Source organism: Somniosus microcephalus, chromosome 4 (genome assembly GCF_052327205.1).
Source record: "Somniosus microcephalus isolate GS21.2 chromosome 4, FLI_Smic_1.0, whole genome shotgun sequence".
Classification (NCBI taxonomy): domain Eukaryota; kingdom Metazoa; phylum Chordata; class Chondrichthyes; order Squaliformes; family Somniosidae; genus Somniosus; species Somniosus microcephalus.
This window is the reverse complement of record NC_140990.1, coordinates 55,668,341-55,689,107: the sequence shown is the minus strand read 5'-3', so window position 1 is coordinate 55,689,107 and position 20,767 is coordinate 55,668,341. Positions and strand designations below refer to the sequence as shown.

The window sequence follows — 20,767 nt, the reverse complement described above, 5'->3', positions numbered from 1 at the left end:
CTAACATACCTTGCACTCTTTCTTTAATCGAGTTAATTGTTTCAAATACTTCCATTATCAGGTCCTTAACTCCTCCATTGATCCCTGTCAATGATCCTTTGTTAGGGGCTGGGGTTAGGGTGTGGTCTTAGGAGTTAGTGGTTGGGGCTAGTGGTTATTGGTTAGGATTGGGGTTAGTGGTTGGGGCTAGTGGTTATTGGTTAGGATTGGGGTTAGTGGTTATTGGTTAGGATTGGGGTTAGTGGTTGGGGCCAGTGGTTATTGGTTAGGATTGGGGTTAGTGGTTGGGGCTCGTGGTTATTGGTTAGGATTAGGGTTAGTGATTGGGGCTAGTGGTTATTGGTTAGGATTAGGGTTAGTGGTTGGGGCTAGTGGTTATTGGTTAGGATTGGGGTTAGTGATTGGGGCTAGTGGTTATTGGTTAGGATTAGGGTTAGTGATTGGGGTTAGTGGTTATTGGTTAGGATTGGGGTTAGTGGTTGGGGCCGGTGGTTATTGGTTAGGATTAGGGTTAGTGGTTGGGGTTAGTCAATTGGAGGTTAGGCTTAGGATTTAGTGATTAGGCTTCGAAACCACTATTAACAACATCTTTTCTCATTTCATTTTTTTTAACCTCACACAGATGAGTCACAAAACAGCCTCATGAATTGTTCATTTAAGGAACATTCTTTCTGGCTGGAGCCTGATTCTTTCTCTTCTTTCACATCTCTCACAGAAAAAGACATCAGGAACATTGGACTTTGGGATTTGGAGATAACAACAGGTGGATCCATGTGTTGGGCTGGTTACATCCAATCATCAGCCTGCCTGAAAAGTGCTTCTGAAAATAACCTGTCACAATCGGATTCCACCGTCATATCTTCATCCATTACCCGCCTTTCACCCTCATTAAAGCAGGTTTCACCACCATGACCATTCCCCATACTGAGGCTCTCTGATTTCCATTTATCGTCTCAGTGTAAGTGGTCCCTGGATTTGGTGTCACAATGTAAGTTGTCCTTGTAAGAAGTCACACAACACCAGGTTATAGTCCAACAGCTTTATTTGAAATCAAAAGCTTTCGGAGCGCTGTTCCTTCGTCAGGTCAAGTGGAGAGATGCATATAGGCACAGCATATATAGTCAGAGAATTATGTCAGATGTTTACAGGTAATCTTTCTAACTGCCCTTTATCACACCTCGGCAGAGAGATGCTCACAGCAATCAAAGGTGTGAATGGTGTCCAAACAGGTCAGTCAGGAAAACATTACATCAGAGAACAATGAGGTGGGGTCACAAGGGGTCAAATGTTGCAGATGCTGGGGTCTGTATAAAAAACAAAAAACAAAGAAAAAACTATTTTTTTGCTGGAAATCACAGCAGGTCCGGCCGCATCTGTGTCGAGAGAACAAACCAACAACGACTCACGTCTGGATGAGTCTACGTCAGGTGGGGTTACATGTAGCGTGACATGAACCCAAGATCCCGGTTGAGGCCGTCCTCATGAGTGCGGAACTTGGCTATCAGTTTCTGCTCGACGATTTTGCGTTGTCGTGTGTCTCGAAGGTCGCCTTGGAGAATGCTTTCCCGAAGATCAGAGGCTGAATGTCCTTGACTGCTGAAGTGTTCCCCGACTGGGAGGGAACACTCCTGCCTGGCGATTGTTGTGCGGTGTCCGTTCATCCGTTGTCGCAGTGTCTGCATGGTTTCGCCGATGTACCATGCTCCAGGGCATCCTTTCCTGCAACGTATGAGGTAGACAACATTGGCCGAGTCACATGAGTATGTACCATGTACCTGGTGGGTGGTGTCCTCATGTGTGATGATGGTATCTGTGTTGATGATCTGGCATGTCTTGCAGAGGTTGCCGTGGCAGGGTTGTGTGGTTTCATGGTCGCTGTTCTCCTGAAAGCTGGGTAATTTGTTGCGAACGATGGTCTGTTTGAGGTTAGGTGGCTGTTTGAAGGCGAGTAGTGGAGGTGTGGGGATGGCCTTAGCGAGGTGTTCGTCATCATCGATGACATGTTGAAGGCTGCGAAGAACATGGCAGTTTCTCCGCTCCGGGGAAGTACTGGACGACGAAGGGTACTCTGTTGGTTGTGTCCTGTGTTTGTCTTCTGAGGAGGTCTATGCGATTTTTTGCTGTGGCCCGTCGGAACTGTCGATCGACGAGTTGAGCGTCATATCCCGTTCTTATGAGGGCGTCTTTCAGCGTCTGTAGGTGTCCATCGTGTTCCTCCTCGTCTGAGCAGATCCTGTGTATTCGCAGGGCTTGTCCATAGGGGATGGCTTCTTTAACGTGGTTAGGGTGGAAGCTGGAGAAGTGGAGCATCGTGAGGTTGTCCGTGGGCTTGCGGTAGAGTGAAGTGCTGAGGTGTCCGTCTTTGATGGAGATTCGTGTGTCCAAGAATGAAACCGATTCTGAGGAGTAGTCCATGGTGAGTTTGATGGTGGGATGGAACTTGCTGATGTTATCATGTAGTCTTTTCAGTGATTCTTCGCCATGGGTCCATAAGAAGAAAATGTCATCGATGTATCTGGTGTATAGCATTGGTTGGAGGTCCTGTGCAGTGAAGAAGTCTTGCTCGAACTTGTGCATGAAGATGTTGGCGTATTGGGGTGTGAATTTGGTCCCCATGGCTGTTCCATGTGTTTGGGTAAAGAACTGGTTGTCGAAGGTGAAGACATTGTGGTCAAGGATGAAGCGGATGAGTTGTAGGATGGTGTCTGGAGATTGGTTGTTGTTGGTGTTGAGTACTGAGGCTGTCGCAGCGATGCCGTCATCGTGGGGGATACTGGTGTAGAGTGCCGAGACATCCATCATGGCGAGGAGTGTTCCTCGCTCAACTGGTCCGTGGGTGCTGAGTTTCTGGACGACGTCTGTAGTGTCGTGACAGAAGCTGGGGGTTCCCTGTATGATGGGTTTCAGGATGCCCTCGATGTATCCAGAGAGGCTCTCACACAGGGTTCCGTTGCCCGATACGATAGGACGTCCGGGTGTGTTGGCTTTGTTTATCTTTGGGAGGCAGTAGAAGTCTCCCACGTGGGGAGTACGTGGGATGAGAGCGCGTAGGATGCTTTGAAGGTCTGGATCGAAGGTCTTGATCAGTCTGTTGAGTTGACGGGTGTGTTCTTTGGTCGGATCTGCGGGTAACTGTAGCGTTCCTGGTTGTCCAGTTGTCAGTATGCTTCTTTGCAATAGTCCATTCTGCTCTGTATGATGATGGCTCCTCCTTTGTCTACTGGTTTGATGATGATGTTGTGGTTGGTTCTGAGAGCGTGGATGGCGTTGCATTGTGCTCGGGTGACATTCTGGACTGTCTTGTGAGTGCGGCTGATGAATCTGGCATTGATGCATCTCCTGACAGCTTGAGCATATATGTCAAGCTTAGGGCAGTGACCCTCCGGAGGGGTCCAATTTGACTCTTTCTTCTTCGGTTGCTGCACTGCGGATCCCTCTGTCTGCTGTTCCGGATCATTGATTGTCTCATTGGGTTCGCTGCTGACATCTTGGGATTTGTGGAAGAATTCCCGGAGCCTCATTCTCCTGATGAATTCCTCTGTGTCTGCCGCGAGACCGATGGGGTCCATTTTGGTGGTGGGGCAGAAACTGAGTCCTCGGCTGAGAACTTCGATTTTGTCTGGTTGAAGGGTGTGGTCGGACAAGTTGACGATGGACTTCCCTGTGGTTTCAACCATGGTACCGGGGGAGGCTTGGTTGCTGCTGGTGGTGATGCTGAGTTTCTCAAGCTTCCTGTTCTTGGTGTGCATGTAGGCAGCTTAGTTCCGTTGCCTCGTCTGTTTGGCGGTGTCTCGTAGCTGCTCTGCTGTGTCCTGAGCACAGGCTGAGAACATGGACTCTATCTTGGTTTCGAGGTTGCTGCGTCTGCTGTAGAGCTGGTGTACAAGATAGTTGAGGAGCGTGCGAGAGGTACGACGGCAGAGTCTCTCAGCGTAGTCTGTGTTGTAAGTCGACTTGAGTGGGTTCGTGATCTGTAGTCCTTTCGGGATCTTGTCTGCTTTCTTGTGCATCTCTCCACTTCACCTGACGAAGGAGCAGTGCTCCAAAAGCTTGTGATTTCAAATAAAGCTGTTGGACTATAACCTGGTGTTGTGTGACTTCTTACATTTGTCCACCCCAGTCCAACACCGGCATCTCCACATCATAAGTTGTCCCTGGATTTGGTGTCATAATGTAAGTGGTCCCTGGATTTGGTGTCCAGATTCTTTTCCAGCCATTTTGAGATGTCCCTTACCCTGACACCAGAAAGGCAACACACCCTTCAGGACTCTCGATCCTGACTGTAAAGACTACTATCTATCCTTCTAATTATAGAATCCCCTATACTACAATGTTTCCACTCTGCTCCTCCACCCCTTGGACAGCCTCCTGTTCCATGGTGCCTTGGGCAACATTCTAGCTGTCCTTCCCAGTCTTTCTCCTTATCCTCACAGGTATTGAGTACTTTGTACCTGTTGGGCAGGAGCAGTGTCTGCTGGACTTCCTTCACTACTTCTCCTACATTCCCCTTACCCGGCTGACTGACAGTCACTCTCCCCTTCCTGCACCTGTGCTTTCTTCTGGTGTGTGACTGTACTAGAGTAAATTATCCAGTAATTCCTGCTCCTCCCTTATATGTCGGAGTGTCTCTAGCTCGGACTCCAGCTCACTGACTCAGAGCTGGAATGTCATGAGGCAGAGACATTTGCTGCAGATGTGGCAGTCTGGGACAGTCTCGTTGTTCACAAACTCCCACATACTACAATTCCCACACACTGCCTGGTCTTTATTAATGAATGAATGAATTTATTTTTTGTTATCTGTAGTTTACTTCTTGAACTGTGATCAATTACTTTGCTATTTATCAGTTATGAGCATCTTTAAAAGTAGTTAGAATTTAATCACTTACATCGTTTTCCTTTGATTTACACTTACTTGCACCACGGCCACGTTCGCGCCCGGGTGGCCCTGGAGATGGAGCACGCGGTGTCCGCCGGCACACTCGAGGCCTTCCGAGACCGGTGGGCATCACGGGGAGTGGAGTGCATCATCACCCCAGACAACCACATTTTAATTTAATTTGTTAAGTTTCATTATAAAGTTTTATTAGTTACAGTTTATTTGTTTATGTGTGCATGAAAAAGAGTACACTTACTTGCACTAATAAATCCTTACTAAGTCAAGCTTAACCACTAAAGAGACTAAATACACAAAGGAATATCAATGCACTTACCGATATACTTATGTTAATTTGCTCAGCTGTGTGTTGATTATGATAGAAACATAGAAGATAGGAGCAGGAGTAGGCCATTCGGCCCCTCGAGCCTGCTCCGCCATTCAATGAGATAATGGCTGATCATCCAAACTCAGCACCCTGTCCCTGCCTTCTCCCCATATCCCTTGATCCCTTTAGCCTTAAGAAATATATCTAACTCCTTCTTGAATATATTTAATGAATTGGCCTCCACCGCCCTCTGTGGTAGAGAATTCCACAGGTTCACCACTCTCTGGGTGAAGAAATTCCTCCTCATCTCTGTCCTAAATGGCTTACCCCTTATCCTTAGACTGTGACCCCTGGTTCTGGACTCCCCCGCCATCTGGAACATCCTTCCTGCATCTAGTCTGTCTAGTCCTGTTAAAATTTTATAATTTTATATTGCCTCTCCTCATTTATATATCACTTCACACATCTCTGCATTAAATTTCATCTGCCATGTGTCTGCCCATTTTACCAGTCTGTCTGTGTCCTCCTGAAGTCTGCTACTATCCTCCTCATTGTTTACTACATTTCCAAGTTTTGTGTCATCTGCAAACATTGAAATTATATACCCAAGTATATAACATACCCAAGTCCAGGTCATTAACCTATATCAAAAAGAGCAGTGGTCCCAATACCGACCCCTGGGGAACACCACTGTGTACGTCCCTCCAGTCTCAGAAACAACCGTTCACCACCACTCTCTGCTTTCTGTCTCTGAGCCATGCTGACACTGTCCCTTTAATCCAATACTGACCCCCTGGGGAACACCACTGTGTACGTCCCTCCAGTCTGAGAAACAACCGTTCACCACCACTCTCTGCTTTCTGTCTCTGAGCCATGCTGACACTGTCCCTTTAATCCAATACTGACCCCCTGGGGAACACCACTGTGTACGTCCCTCCAGTCTGAGAAACAACCGTTCACCACCACTCTCTGCTTTCTGTCTCTGAGCCATGCCGACACTGTCCCTTTAATCCAATACTGACCCCTGGGGAACACCACTGTGTACGTCCCTCCAGTCTGAGAAACAACCGTTCACCACCACTCTCTGCTTTCTGTCTCTGCGCCACGCTGTCACTGCCCCTTTAATCCAATACTGACCCCCTGGGGAACACCACTGTGTACGTCCCTCCAGTCTGAGAAACAACCGTTCACCACCACTCTCTGCTTTCTGTCTCTGAGCCACGCTGTCACTGTCCCTTTAATCCAATACTGACCCCTGGGGAACACCACTGTGTACGTCCCTCCAGTCTGAGAAACAACCGTTCACCACCACTCTCTGCTTTCTGTCTCTGAGCCATGCTGACACTGTCCCTTTAATCCAATACTGACCCCTGGGGAACACCACTGTGTACGTCCCTCCAGTCTGAGAAACAACCGTTCACCACCACTCTCTGCTTTCTGTCTCTGAGCCATGCTGACACTGTCCCTTTAATCCAATACTGACCCCCTGGGGAACACCACTGTGTACGTCCCTCCAGTCTGAGAAACAACCGTTCACCACCACTCTCTGCTTTCTGTCTCTGAGCCATGCTGACACTGTCCCTTTAATCCAATACTGACCCCTGGGGAACACCACTGTGTACGTCCCTCCAGTCTGAGAAACAACCGTTCACCACCACTCTCTGCTTTCTGTCTCTGAGCCATGCCGACACTGTCCCTTTAATCCAATACCGACCCCTGGGGAACACCACTGTGTACGTCCCTCCAGTCTCAGAAACAACCGTTCACCACCACGCTCTGCTTTCTGTCTCTGAGCCACGCTGTCACTGTCCCTTTAATCCAATACTGACCCCCTGGGGAACACCACTGTGTACGTCCCTCCAGTCTGAGAAACAACCGTTCACCACCACTCTCTGCTTTCTGTCTCTGAGCCATGCTGACACTGTCCCTTTCATCCCGTGGGCTTTAATTTTACTAACAAGTCTCAGCCCTCTCCGTTACTTCATCAAAAACTCGATCACGTTAGTCAAACATGATTTGCTTTTAACAAATCTGTGCTGACTTTCATTTATTAGCCCAGCCTTTTCCAAATGTGAATGAATTTTGTCCCGGATTATTGTCTCACCACTGATGTTAGACTGACTGGTCTGTAGTTGCCGGGTTTATCCCTCTCCCCTTTTTATAAACAGGGGGGTAACATTTGCAATCCTCCAGTCCTCTGGCACCGCCCCCATATCCAAGGAGGATTGGAAGATCCTCCACAATTTCTGCCCTTACTTCCCTCAGTAACCTAGGATGCATCCCTTCTTCAACAAAACAAGTAAATACCAGTTCTACGCCAGTCCTATTGACACTCTAATAACTCCTCATTTTCACTTGATGTTATCTCACCATATAATGTCATGATCCTTGTCCACAGTCTTCAACTTTTCCACAGAAAAGAAGCCGACCACTTTCTCAAATCCCGTAAAAGAAGAAAACGACTACTCAAATTTCCTTCTTGCTGTTATCACTCACAGGACCCAGCCATCAAGACATTCATTATTCCTTGCCGATATTACTTTGTTTTGCCTTTTATCTTCCTTTTATTTTCCTTTTTTCACTATTATTCCGTTCTCTTTTCCCATCTTGCAGTTAGCAGCTTGGTTGAGAGTCCGTACCCCGGGGATAAGAAAGCTGACTGCTGCAGTCAAGGTGGAACATCTTGTGGTGCCTCCCAGATCTGCTAACTATCGGTCTGCTCAGTTGGTGGACACTGCCTGTCAGAAGAACTTTACCACACAACTATAATATTGTATGAATATCACAATTGGTATTTGTTTGTAGAATCTGTTATATAAGGAAAATTTTCACAGCGGGGAGTAACCATATATGTGTTCTGTGTGTAGACGATGCTTCAACCGATTGTCCAGCCTGGAGAGACACAAGGACACCCGCTCCACGGAGAAACCCTGGAAATGTGGGGACTGTGGGAAAGGATACTCTTGCCCATCTAAGCTGGAAGCTCATCGGCGCAATCACACTGGGGAGAGGCCGTTCACCTGCTCCGTGTGTGGGAAGGGATTCACTCGTTCAAGGAACCTCACTGAACACCAGCGTATTCACACCGGGGAGAGGCCGTTCACCTGCTCCGTGTGTGGGAAGGGATTCACTCATTCATGGAGCCTCACTGAACACCAGCGTATTCACACCGGGGAGAGGCCGTTCACCTGCTCCATGTGTGGGAAGGGATTCACTCGTTCAAGGAACCTCACTGAACACCAGCGTATTCACACCGGGGAGAGGCCGTTCACCTGCTCCGTGTGTGGGAAGGGATTCACTCATTCATGGAGCCTCACTGAACACCAGCGTATTCACACCGGGGAGAGGCCGTTCACCTGCTCCGTGTGTGGGAAGGGATTCACTCGCTCATCCCACCTCATTGAACACCAGCGTATTCACACCGGGGAGAGGCCATTCACCTGCTCCGTGTGTGGGAAGGGATTCGCTTCATCAGCTGACCTCACTTCACACCAAGTTGTTCACACTGATAAGAGACCTTTTAAATGTCCTGACTGTGAGAAGACCTTTAAAAGGAAAAATGATCTGTTGGCACACCAAGGCACTCACACTGGGGAGAGGCCATTCACCTGCTCCGTGTGTGGGAAGGGATTCACTCAGTCAGTCACACTCACTGAACACCAGCGAGTTCACACTGGGGAGAGGCCATTCACCTGCTCCGTGTGTGGGAAGGGATTCACCTAGTCATCCAACCTGCTGACTCACCAGCGAGTTCACCACTGACTGCAGGGGTTGGATTCTTTTTTTAAAAATTCATTGATGGGATGTGGGCGTCGCTGGCTAGGCCTGCATTTAGTGCCCATCCCTAATTGCCCTTGAGAAGATGGTGGTGAGCCGCCTTCTTGAACCGCTGCAGTCCATATGGTGCAGGTACACCCACAATGCTGTTAGGAAGGGAGTTCCAGGATTTTGGCCCAGCGACAGTGAAGGAACGGCGATACAGGTCCAAGTCAGGATGGTGTGTGGCTTGGAGGGGAACTTGTAGGTGGTGATGTTCCCATGCGTCTGCTGCCCTTGTCCTTCTAAGTGGTAGAGGTCGCGGGTTTGGAAGGTGCTGTTGAAGGAGCTTTGGCGAGTTGCTGCAGTGCATCTTGTAGATGGTACACACTGCAGCCACAGTGCGCCGGTGGTGGAGGGAGTGAATGTTGAAGGTGGTGGATGGAGTGCCAATCAAGCGGGCTGCTTTATCCTGAATGGTGTCGAGCTTCTTGAGTGTTGTTGGAGCTGCACTCATCCAGGCAAGTGGAGAGTATTCCATCACACTCCTGACTTGTGCCTTGTAGATGGTGGAAAGGCTTTGGGGTGTCAGGAGGTGAGACACTCGCCACAGAATTCCCAGCCTCTGGCCTGCTCTTGTAGCCACAGTATTTATATGGCTGGTCCAGTTCAGTTTCTGATCAATGATAACCCCCAGGATGCTGACAGTGGGGGATTCAGCGATGGTAATGCCATCTGCTGTTATTACTGCTGTTAATCAAATTCAGGACTGAACCATGTTCATTTTGATAGTTGGGGTTTGTTTCTGATGTTAATAACTCCCTAACTGGGCTGGAGTTTAATCTTCTGGATATATGCCAAATAAATCAGCTTTGTTTCCAACACACAGTGTGTCGAGTCCTTGACGTCTCCAAGATAACAGGAGACTAATTGATGTCCTGTTACCGACTGCTCCATTTTTGGGCCTTTTCTCCTTTCTAACTCTAGATTATTTCAGTTCTCATACCTTCGGTTACTCTCATGGACAAGACCCAGCTCCCCAAACCTTCCAGAGTGCCTCTCCTAGCCTTGGTATCCAGGGAAGGTCTCGGTAACACGCCCGGGATCACTAAACACAAAACCCAGTCTGTTAATCACTTTCAGCTACTGGACTTAGCGTGTGACCCACAGCATCTCTCTCACCTTCGATGTGTGAATAGAGCATCATGGCTGCAAATCTGGTTTATATTTAAATTACCTCAGGAAATGTATTTAACAGAAGATCAACAAGGAAACACATCACGGCCCAATAATCCAGCTCTACATTCACAGGAGGAAGCCTGTTAGCTAACTCCTCGAGTGGACAAAATAAATAAAGATCCCAAATATAAGGGCCCCTCGAATACTTTAATACCTTTCAAATTGTGACCAGTTCCTTCTTATTCTAGAATTCCCCATCCGTGTGGGAGTTGATATTGGTCAGTTTGCTCAGATGGTTCGAGCATGGTGCTAATAACGCCAAAGTCGCGGGTTCAATCCTCGTCCTGATGAACTACGCTGTTTCGGCACGGGCTCGACGGGCCGAATGGCCTCCTTCTGTGCTGTAACCATTGATTCTATGGTCAAAATCTGCTAATTGGAAATTTCTCAATGATTTTTCTGATTCGAATTTCAATCTGACCAGTTCCTCCCTTCACAGCTCTCCCCTCTTTTATAGAAACATAGGCCTAGAAATTCAGTATAGCCACTTTTGGGGCGGTAAAGTCGGGCGGCTGCTAAAGTTTGCGCCCGGCGCAAAGTCGCGCCCCCTTCACCGATATTCAGTCGCATCGCCCCAAGAGGTTGCTGCTGCGCTAAAACAGGCGATGCACGACTATCTTTAGGCGCTAAGCCGGCGGTGCTGAGCGATACCCCCGAGGCCGGGCGCAGCGCTGGTGTGGCGAGTTGTTGATTGACGGCAGACACTCTGGCGCCGGTCAGCTCTTAAAGGGGGAGGGTGGATTTGTTTGCCCTGCACACTGCAGCCCTCAACCTAGGCCTGACCACTTCAGCTTCACCTGCACAATGCCCAGGGCTATGGAGAAGGCCAGGGAGAGAGCGCAGCGCTTCAGCGACGGTGACCTGAGGCTGCTGGTTGGCGGAGTGGAGCGCAGGCGCCATGTTCTGTTCCCAGAAGGTGGCAAGAGGCCGCTGCCCAGCGCCTACCGGAAAGCCTGGAGGGAGGTCTCAAACAGGGTGTCTTCCAACAGCGTGGTTGCCAGGACTCCTGTGCAATGCTGGAAGAAGTTCAACGACCTCACTTGGGTTGTCAGGGTGAGTACCCTTTCCAGTGTCCTCCTCATCCCTGCATGTGCACCTCACTTTATGGGCAAAGGGACCTGAAAGCCCTAATGGCCAGCCCTCATCCAGCAGCTATGGGACTGGCATGAAAATCACTTGCACATTCAGCACTTTACACACTGTACAAGCTATTTGACCATGGGAGGCATTGCAGACAAGATCAGGGCTTCACACTGTCAGGGCCAGTCCACCATGGGAGGCAGTGCAGACAAGATCAGGGCTTCACACTCTACAAGCTATTCGACCATGGGAGGCATTGCAGACAAGATCAGGGCTTCACACTGTACTTAGAGGCCGTCCTTTCTCTTGCAGGCCAAGGTGGCGCACAACCGGCAGAAACGAATTGACACCGGGGGAGGCCGTCCTGATGTAAAAGAGCTCTCCGACCTCGACCAGCGTGTGGAGCGCATTATGGCAGGCCGGCTGATTGGCCCCATCGCCAGTGGAGATGCCGACCCTGTTCTGGGCACCAATGGTAAGGGCATCACCTTTTTGACCTCGCTCGTTCCACTTGCGCCTCAGATCAGCATCCTTTGCCACTGTCCGACCAATGCAGTGAATGGCAGCACTCATGCCTCCCTCGCTGCCGCCCTGTCCTCACTCTAAAGCTACTCTTGTGCCTTCCTGCTTTCAGATGGTGAATCACCAGGTGAGGAGGCGGGCCCTCAAGCTGCCACTGTCAGCGCTTCGGAATATGAGGAGGAGGAAGAGGAAGCCGGCCCATCAGTGCCACCCTCAGCCGCGCCAGCCCATGGCGATGTAGGGAACACGTCTTCCCTGGAGGGGAGCCGGGGGGAAGGGTCGGAGGAGAGTGAAGCTCCGGGGCCCAGCGGCCTGCAGCAACGCGGGAGGGGTGGGGAAGCTCGGCGGACTTCTCCCCAGAGGGTGAGTGCGGCCTCCAGTCCTGCGACGGTCAGCGCAGAGGAGGTGCAGCTCCTGGAGGAAATGGCCATCCAGGCTGAGCGCAGGCACAATGAGCTCATGGCTGCAGTGGCAAGGATGCCTGACTCCATTGAGTCTTTGTCAAGGAGTGTGCAGCAATTTGGAGCAGCACAGGCCAGGAGTCTGGATCAATTCAGTGCAGCACAGGCCAGGAGTCTACAGGACTTCGCGGCAGCACAGGCGGCGTCGAGCCAAGTGCTCAGTCGTGCCATCCATTCACTGGCTGTTGTCATGCGGACACAGACCAGGGCCACACGGGCACTGACTGCTGCCACCCTCGCTGGATCAGCCAGGCATCGCCAGGGCACTCGCCGTGCAGCAGCAGCCCAGCAGTCTGTTCTTCAGCTGTTTGCTGCGCATGCTGCAGTGCTGGCCCGTGCGAGTGCCAATGTGTCAGGCGACCAGCGAGCACCTGCGATCTGCCAGGTTGGCACCATTCCTGCAGCCGACACTGCCACTCCGCCATTGCAGCTGCCACGAGCCGCTGGACAGACTGCTGCCGCCCAGCCAGAGTTGGAGCAGTCAGCAGCCGGCCACTCCAAGGCCAGAGCTGGTGCAGGCCGACCCCCAAGGGCATCTGCCGTCTCGCCATCTGCCCCTCAGCAGCCTTCCCCCAGCCTTGCTGCAGCCACTGGGCTCCCATTGAGGAGGAGCTGCAGGGCGGGCAGGGGCCAGGCAAGGATGCGAAAGGCATCGCCCTCGCAGGGCAAAAAGTAGAAGGTACGCACAAATGCCTGGTGCTTTTTGTAAGGCCGAGATTGGTGCAGTTGTGTTTTTGTAAGGCCGAGACTGGTGTCTTTCTTTCTTTTTGTAAGGCCGAGATTGGTGCAGTTGTGTTTTTGTAAGGCCGAGACTGGTATCTTTCTTTCTTTTTGTAAGGCCGAGACTGGTGTAGTTGTGTTTTTGTAAGGCCGAGACTGGTGTCTTTCTTTCTTTTTGTAAGGCCGAGACTGGTAGTTTTGTGTTTTTGGAGGGGGCTTCTCCACATGAGGATGTAATGTGGGAAGGGCAGAGGTTTTCAATAAATTATTGTTGTTAAATTGCACTGTGCATGGTTTTTTGGTTAAGTCCTGGTTGCCCTGCTCGGCTGAGGGCTTGTGGAGCAGCTACATTCATCTGCTGACATTGGCACAAGCCAATCCCTGAGAGGGGGCCTAGAACCGACGTTCAATAAGCTGGCGACGGGCGGCCCTTGCACTTTCTGCCTCCCTCCTGTGCTGGTCCTCCTCCTCCTCCTCCTCCTCCTCAGGTGGTCCTCCAATCTCTGGTGGCAGTGGCTGAGTCCTGCGGATAGCCAGGTTGTGCAGCATGCAGCAAACGACCACGAAATGGGAGACTCGCTCCGGCGAATATTGTAGGGCTCCACCAGAATGATCCAGACAGCGGAACCGTTGCTTCAGGACGCCGATTGTTTGTTCGATGATGTTCCTGGTCGCTTGATGGCTATCGTTGTATCCCTCTTCAGCAGGGGTGCTGGGCGCACGGAGCGGGGTCATCAGCCAGGTACACAAAGGATAGCCTTTGTCCCCGATAAGCCATCCTCGTGGGTGAGGCTGGGCCTGGAACATGTCTGCCACAGAAGTCTGGCGCAGGATGAAGGCATCGTGGCTGCTGCCTGGAAAGCGGGCATTGACAGCTAGGATGAGCTGCCTGTGGTCACACACCAGCTGGACGTTCAGCGAATGGTAGCCCTTCCGGTTGCGGTAATCCTCGGCATTCTCCAGAGGTGCCCGCAAAGCCACATGCGTGCAGTCAATGGCGCCCTGCACCATGGGGAAGCCCGCGAATGCTGCAAAGCCCATTGCACGCTGTTGCTGCTTGGCAAGGGCCATGGAGAAGGAGATGAACTGACGTCTCCTTGTGAAAAGGGCATTGGTCACCTGGCAGATGCAGCAATGCACGGCGAACTGGGAGATGTTGGCAATGTCCCCAGCAGCGGATTGGAAGGAGCCGGTGGCATAGAAGTTGAGAGCCACCATCACCTTCACTTCCACCGACAGAGACGTCCTGCTCCTCAGCTGTGGCTGCAGATCACCGCCAAGCAGGTGGTAGATCTCTGTGACCACCTCCCTTCTGAATCGCAGCCTCCGAACACACTGCTCCTCAGACATATTGAAATAGGAGAACTGCTGGCGGTATACCCTGGGTGGGTAAGGCCTCCTTTCCCGACGCCTGTTGCCCCCTCTCCGTCTAGCCAGGGCTGCCACTCTCTCACGGCGTCTGTGAGCCCTTTGGATGTAATTGAGAAAGCCAGCGTTTACACCCATTGCAGCCCCCATAATATGCTGGCAAACAATGATATGTCAATGAAGGCAAAGACAAGTGGAAAGCTGTGGCCTGAAGCCACAAGTACCTGTCCGAGTGTTGGGCCAAAGCAGAAAGCTCTCTACCTTGGTCTCTGCAAAGATCCGTCTCTCAAGAAGGAGTGCTGCGAAATGGCAGCCTTTTATAGTGCAGGAGGAGTGCCCTTTAATTTGCGCCCCCCGTGCCCCGCATCGACTGAGCACCGTTCCACTCTACCAGTCGCTAGGGGCGCCAGGCGCACAATGGGGCGTCGCGACTGAATTTGCGGTTGGGGGCGCACAAAGGGCGTTGCACGAGGAAATGATGTCATGATCTGCACGCGCAGCTGAGCGCGCGCAAAGACTTTGCGCCACCGCTAAATCTTGACTGAAGTTGGGGCGAGGCGCAGATCGCGCTGCGCCCGGCCGCTAGCCGCCTAGCGCCCGACATCTACTCCTCCTAAGGCGCTACCGGCTGGCGCAACCAACTGAATTTCTAGGCCAGTGAAACATCGAAGATAGGAGCAGGAGTAGGCCATTCGACCCCTCGAACCTACTCTGCCATTTAATGAGATCATGGCTGATCATCCAAATTCAGCACCCTGTCCCGACCTTCTCCCCATATCCCTTGATCCCTTTAGCCTTCAGAAATATATCCAACTCCTTCTTGAATATATTTAATGAATTGGCCTCTACTGCCTTCTGTGGTAGAGAATTCCACAGGTTCACCACTCTCTGGGTAAAGAAATTCCTCCTTATCTCTGTCCCAAATGGCTGACTCCTTATCCTTAGACTGTGACCCCTGGTTCTGGATTCCCCGACCATCGGTAACATCCTTCCTGCATCTAGTCTGTCCAGTCCTGTCAGAATTTTATAAGTTTCAATGAGATCCCCTCTCATTCTTCTAAACTCCAGCGAGTACAAGCCCAATCAACCAAATCTCTCCTCATACGTCATTCCTGCCATCCCAGGTATCAGCCTGGTGAATCTTCGCTGAACTCCTTCCATGGCAAGAATATCCTTCCTCTGATAAGGCGACCAAAACTGCACACAATACTCAAGATGTGGTCTCAACAAGGTCCTGTACAGCTGTAGCAAGACATCCTTGTTATATCCGGGATTAGAGTTTATGGGAATTTGAATACCTGACCACTCAAATTTAAAAGTGCCCGTCAGTGATATACAGATTGAACCAATCACACAGCTCTGGGTCAGTTTGAACTATTCCTCTCTTCAGCCTCTAACCAATGAAACTTGTAACACCGAGGCTGAAATTCCACTGCCGTGCGCCAGGGCTGCAGGCAGTGCTGGGCACAGAGGGAGCAGCAAACCGGGTTCAGAGAGGGCACGCTGGGTTTGTCCTTGACGTCGGTTTTACGGGGGTCCAAGCTCATTGCCAACGCATGGATTCTTACCCTGGGACTGTACATGGGGATTCTAACCCTGGGACTGTATATGGGGATTCTAACCCTGGGACTGTACATGGGGATTCTAACCCTGGGACTGTACATGGGGATTCTAACCCTGGGACTGTACATGTGGATTCTAACCCTGGGACTGTACATGGGGATTCTAACCCTGGGACTGTACACAGGGATTCTAACCCTGGGACTGTACAAGGGGATTCTAACCCTGGGACTGTACATGGGGATTCTAACCCTGGGACTGTACATGGGGATTCTGACCCTGGGACCGTACGCGGGGATTCCGACCCTGGGACCGTACGCGGGGATTCCGACCCTGGGACCATACGCGGGGATTCCGACCCTGGGACCGTACGCGGGGATTCCGACCCTGGGACCGTACGCGGGGATTCCGACCCTGAGACCGTACGCGGGGATTCCGACTCTGGGACCGTACGTGGGGATTCTAACCCTGGGAATGTACATGGGGATTCTAACCCTGGGACTGTACATGGGGATTCTAACCCTGGGACTGTACATGGGGATTCTAACCCGGGGACTGTACATGAGGATTCTTACCCTGGGACAGTACATGGGGATTCTAACCCTGGGACAGTACATGGGGATTCCAACCCTGGGACTGTACATGGGGATTCTAACCCTGGGACTGTACATGGGGATTCTAACCCTGGGACTGTACATGGGGATTCTAACCCTGGGACTGTACATGGGGATTCTAACCCTGGGACTGTACATGGGGATTCTGTAGTGTATGTGCCTTTAAGAGCCCCCTGTGTACTGTAATGCCAGTAATGGCCACTCAGGCTATATAAGCCTGTATATTGTGTTGTATCAATTAGTTCCCCTCCAGACTTTGTTCAGTAAACACCTGTGAAACCAACTCCTGTCTTCAGTGTCTCTATCAACACATGGACACAACAGTGGCGACGAATTGGAAACGGACTTACCTGCAATTCGGCAGCACCTCAAGGACATCGATTACGCTGACATCCAAAGTCGAAGAAAACCAAGAAAAGAAAAAGCTGTGCTTTCACCAGCTAGCCAAGCTGGTGGCAGGTACTGCAATAATCCTTCCTGGGCGTCGGGCTGGGGCTCCAGCGGCTGGCTCTGCAGCGAGGCCAAGCAGCGAAGGTGGAGGCAAGCAGTAACAGACGGGGAGGGAGCACTCGGGAGACTGCCGGCGCTGCAAGCAGGTCGGCGTTCAGACCTAGCAGAGAGAGTCCGGCGGGAACGAGTCTCCACCTGTAAATAAATAAAAAAAATTAAAAACCGCGGAAAACAGCGTTGTCATCGGCAGCAGCGGCGGGGAAGCGCGGGAAGCTACATATCTTTTCTGCAGAAAAGAAAGAAAAGCGCGGGAAGCGCCATTTCTTTTCCAGGATGCCTAAGGCTGGCAATATTGATGCTTTTGATAACGATATAGAGGATTGGACGACATATGTGGAAAGAGTGGAAGTATATTGCACCGCAAATGGAATAGAAAATGATAAAAAAGCGTCAGTACTTCTAAATCTAATGGGCGCAAAGACATACGGGCTGTTACGAAACTTAATCACTCCAGCCAAACCAAAGGACAAGAATTTTAAACAAATTGTTGATACCCTACAGGAGCACTTAAACCCAACACCGCTGCTGATAGCGGAACAATTCAAATTCAAATTCTTCAAGAGGAATCAACACAAGAATGAAAGTAACGTTGATTACCTCACCGAATTAAGAAAGCTATCAAAGCACTGCCAATTCGGGGCAGGACTAGCGGATTATCTTCGAGACAAATTCGTCTGCGGTCTCCTAAGTGAAGGAACACAGAAAAGGCTGCTTTCTGAGAAAGATTTAACACTGGACAAGGCTTTCAGTATGGCTGTATCATACGAAGCAGCCACAAGAGGAGCTGCAGAGATACAACAAAAGACACAGGACTTCGGCACCCATGAAATGACACAGGGTTTCGAGAGATGTTATCGCTGCGGCAGATCCACCCATGACCAGAGGGACTGCTGGTTCAAGGACAAAGCATGCAGGCAATGCGGAAAGATTGGACACATTGCACGGGTATGCCAATCTGGACAAAAAAGATCCACGGACAGGAAAAAAAAAATCAATAAAGAAAAGTACAGAAAGGTACAAATGATGACGGACAGTAGCTCCGAAGACCAGAAGAGCGATAGCGACTCCAAAAACAAGAGACTAAGCTGTCTCAAATTACATAATGTAATTGCCAAAGAAGATTACCAGACCATTTGGGCTACCCTCACGATAGCAGGGTCCCCAGTTAAAATGGAGCTGGATACAGGATCAGCTCTGACCGTCATAAATCGACGGGATTACAAACGGCTATTTCGGCATATACCTTTAAAAGACACATCCATTATCTTGAAAACATATACGGGGCAGAAAGTATACCCCAAAGGAAAAATAAGGGTGACTGTTGTATACAACGGCAAGGAAATACAAAAGTTGTATTTATACGTTCTACAAGATGGTGGCCCACCGCTGTTGGGACGTGAATGGATCAGGAAAATATGTTTAGACTGGCACTCCATTCAAGCACTGACGGTGACCAGTAAGGAAAAAAATGATGATGACGTCGTACCTGAACGATTAAAAGGCATCTTGGCCAATGCCAAAGAAGTGTTTCAAGAGAAACTAGGAACCTTGAAAGGCATCACCGCCTCAATAAAAGTGGAAGATGCGGCAATTCCCAAGTTTTTTAAGGCAAGACCGGTGCCATACGCAATTCGTCCAGCAGTCGAGGCAGAGCTGGAGAATTTGGTAAAGGCAGGCGTATTATCCAAAATAGATTGGAGCGAGTGGGCAACACCCGTCATCCCAGTCATGAAGAAAACGTTGAATAATGATAAATCTGAAGAACAGAGAAAAATTCGCATCTGTGGAGACTTCAAGGTGACTGTAAACCCGGCCTTTCACACGGTACAGTATCCTCTTCCGAGGATAGAAGATATTTTTGCCTCACTATCCAGAGGGAAACGTTTCACCAAAATTGACTTGGCACAGGCATATCTACAGATGGAGGTTGAAGAGGCCTCTAAAAAGTATCTCACGATAAATACACACAAAGGCCTGTACCAGTACAATCGATTGGTTTTCAGAGTAGCATCTGCTCCAGCTATCTGGCAAAGAGCTATGGAACAAGTCCTCCAAGGGATTCCGGGGACTCAATGCTACCTAGATGACATCCTTGTAACAGGAGAAAACGACAACGAGCACCTTGCCAATTTGGAGCAGGTGCTCACTAGGCTGAGAGAACGGGGCCTACGAGCAAATCGCCCCAAGTGTGAATTTTTCCAGAATCAAATATCATATTGTGGCCACATAATTAATAAGGAAGGGTTGCATAATTCACCTGAAAAAATTGAAGCGGTCATAAAAGCCCCAGCACCTGAAAATGTTTCACAATTAAGGTCGTTCCTGGGATTAATAAATTACTATCATAAATTTTTACCGAACTTATCAACTCTTCTGCACCTTCTTAATGAACTGCTACAAACAGGAGTAATTTGGAAATGGAGCAAAGACTGTAAACGTGCCTTCCATAAATGCAAAGACTTAATCACGTCCAAAGAAGTTTTGGCTCATTACAACCCATCACTGCCAATCAGACTGGCGTGCGATGCATCCCCTTATGGCGTAGGAGCGGTATTATCGCATAAATTCCCTGATGGCTCGGAACGACCGATAGCTTTTGCGTCACGCTCATTGAACTCAGCTGAGCGTAACTATGCCCAAATCGACAGGGAAGCACTCAGCCTGGTATGGGGAGTGAAGAAATTCAACCATTACCTACACGGACAAAAATTTACCTTGTTGACTGACCATCAACCCCTCATCTCCATATTCAACCCTAAAAAGTGTGTTCCCATTGTGGTAAACCACTTTTATCGTTCACTATCGTTACACTATAGTTATCACTGTTATATTGTTCTCACTGTTCTCACTGTTGTATCACTATACGAGGTCGCCTCTTGTCACACTGTTATACCTGGGCTGACCATCACTGACTCCGCCCATGGTTCCACCTACCTGCCCAGGTATAAAGGTAGTTGACTGGCTGGTATTCCTCCTTGCTGGATCCGATCACCCATGAGGGTGGGCTCTGTTATTTAGTCAATAAAAACCTATAGTTACTTTCCTAACTCGTCGCTTTTCATTGGACGAATTGATAGGTATATCAATTTTATTGACTAAATTTTAAGATGTCTCATCCAGACGCCCCGCCACAACAGCCACAGCAGCCTTCAGACGCCGAGGCGCAACAATCACAACAGCCGGCTTGGCTGCGAGCCCTCAGACCACCGTACCTGGATCTAAATCCACGGGCAGCGAACGCAGCCCTCGACTTCGATCACTGGCTGGGCTGCTTTGAAGCCTACCTGGAAGAGTCCAACATGCCTCAGAGATCCAAGCTAAGAGTTCTGAACGCCCAACTGAGCCCTAAAGTATTCGCGCTCATCCGGGACCTTAAAACATACGAGGACGCCATCAACCGGCTGAAAAGACAGTACCAAACCCCGGTAAACCCCATGTATACCAGGCACCTCCTAAGGTCCCGCCCGCAACTGCCAGGGGAGCCGGTGGAGGAATTTTTACGGGTGCTACAAGCACTCGGCAGAGACTGTAACTTTAAAGCAGTAACGGCGGCAAAAAATACGGAAGACAACGTCCGCGATGCCTTCGTGAAAGGCCTACGGTCCGACTACTCACGGCAGCGATTACTGGAAGCAAAGGACCTCGACCTGGACAAAGCTGCAGCCCTCGCTCTCTCCCTGGAGGTGGCCCATCGGGACCAGGAGGCGTTCTCCAGGTACTGTTCGCGACCCTGG

General features: G+C 50.1%; 1 protein-coding gene across 4 annotated transcripts in view; it reads left to right on the top strand.

Moving 5' to 3' along the window:
* The first annotated feature begins 7,598 nt into the window (after positions 1 to 7,598).
* LOC147118937 (uncharacterized) overlaps positions 7,599 to 20,767 on the top strand; it is a 28,115-nt gene continuing 14,946 nt past the window's right edge. Inside the window, exons 1-2 of one of the 4 annotated variants that reach the window (XM_085984685.1) lie at positions 7,599 to 8,634; positions 8,719 to 8,886. In XM_085984685.1, the coding sequence (XP_085840811.1) occupies positions 8,054 to 8,634; positions 8,719 to 8,886 (749 nt within the window). In that variant the 5' untranslated portion in view covers positions 7,599 to 8,053. Of the gene's footprint in view, positions 8,887 to 20,767 lie in introns of all 4 variants that reach the window. The other 3 variants (XM_085984681.1, XM_085984686.1, XM_085984682.1) reach the window with 3 other exon arrangements.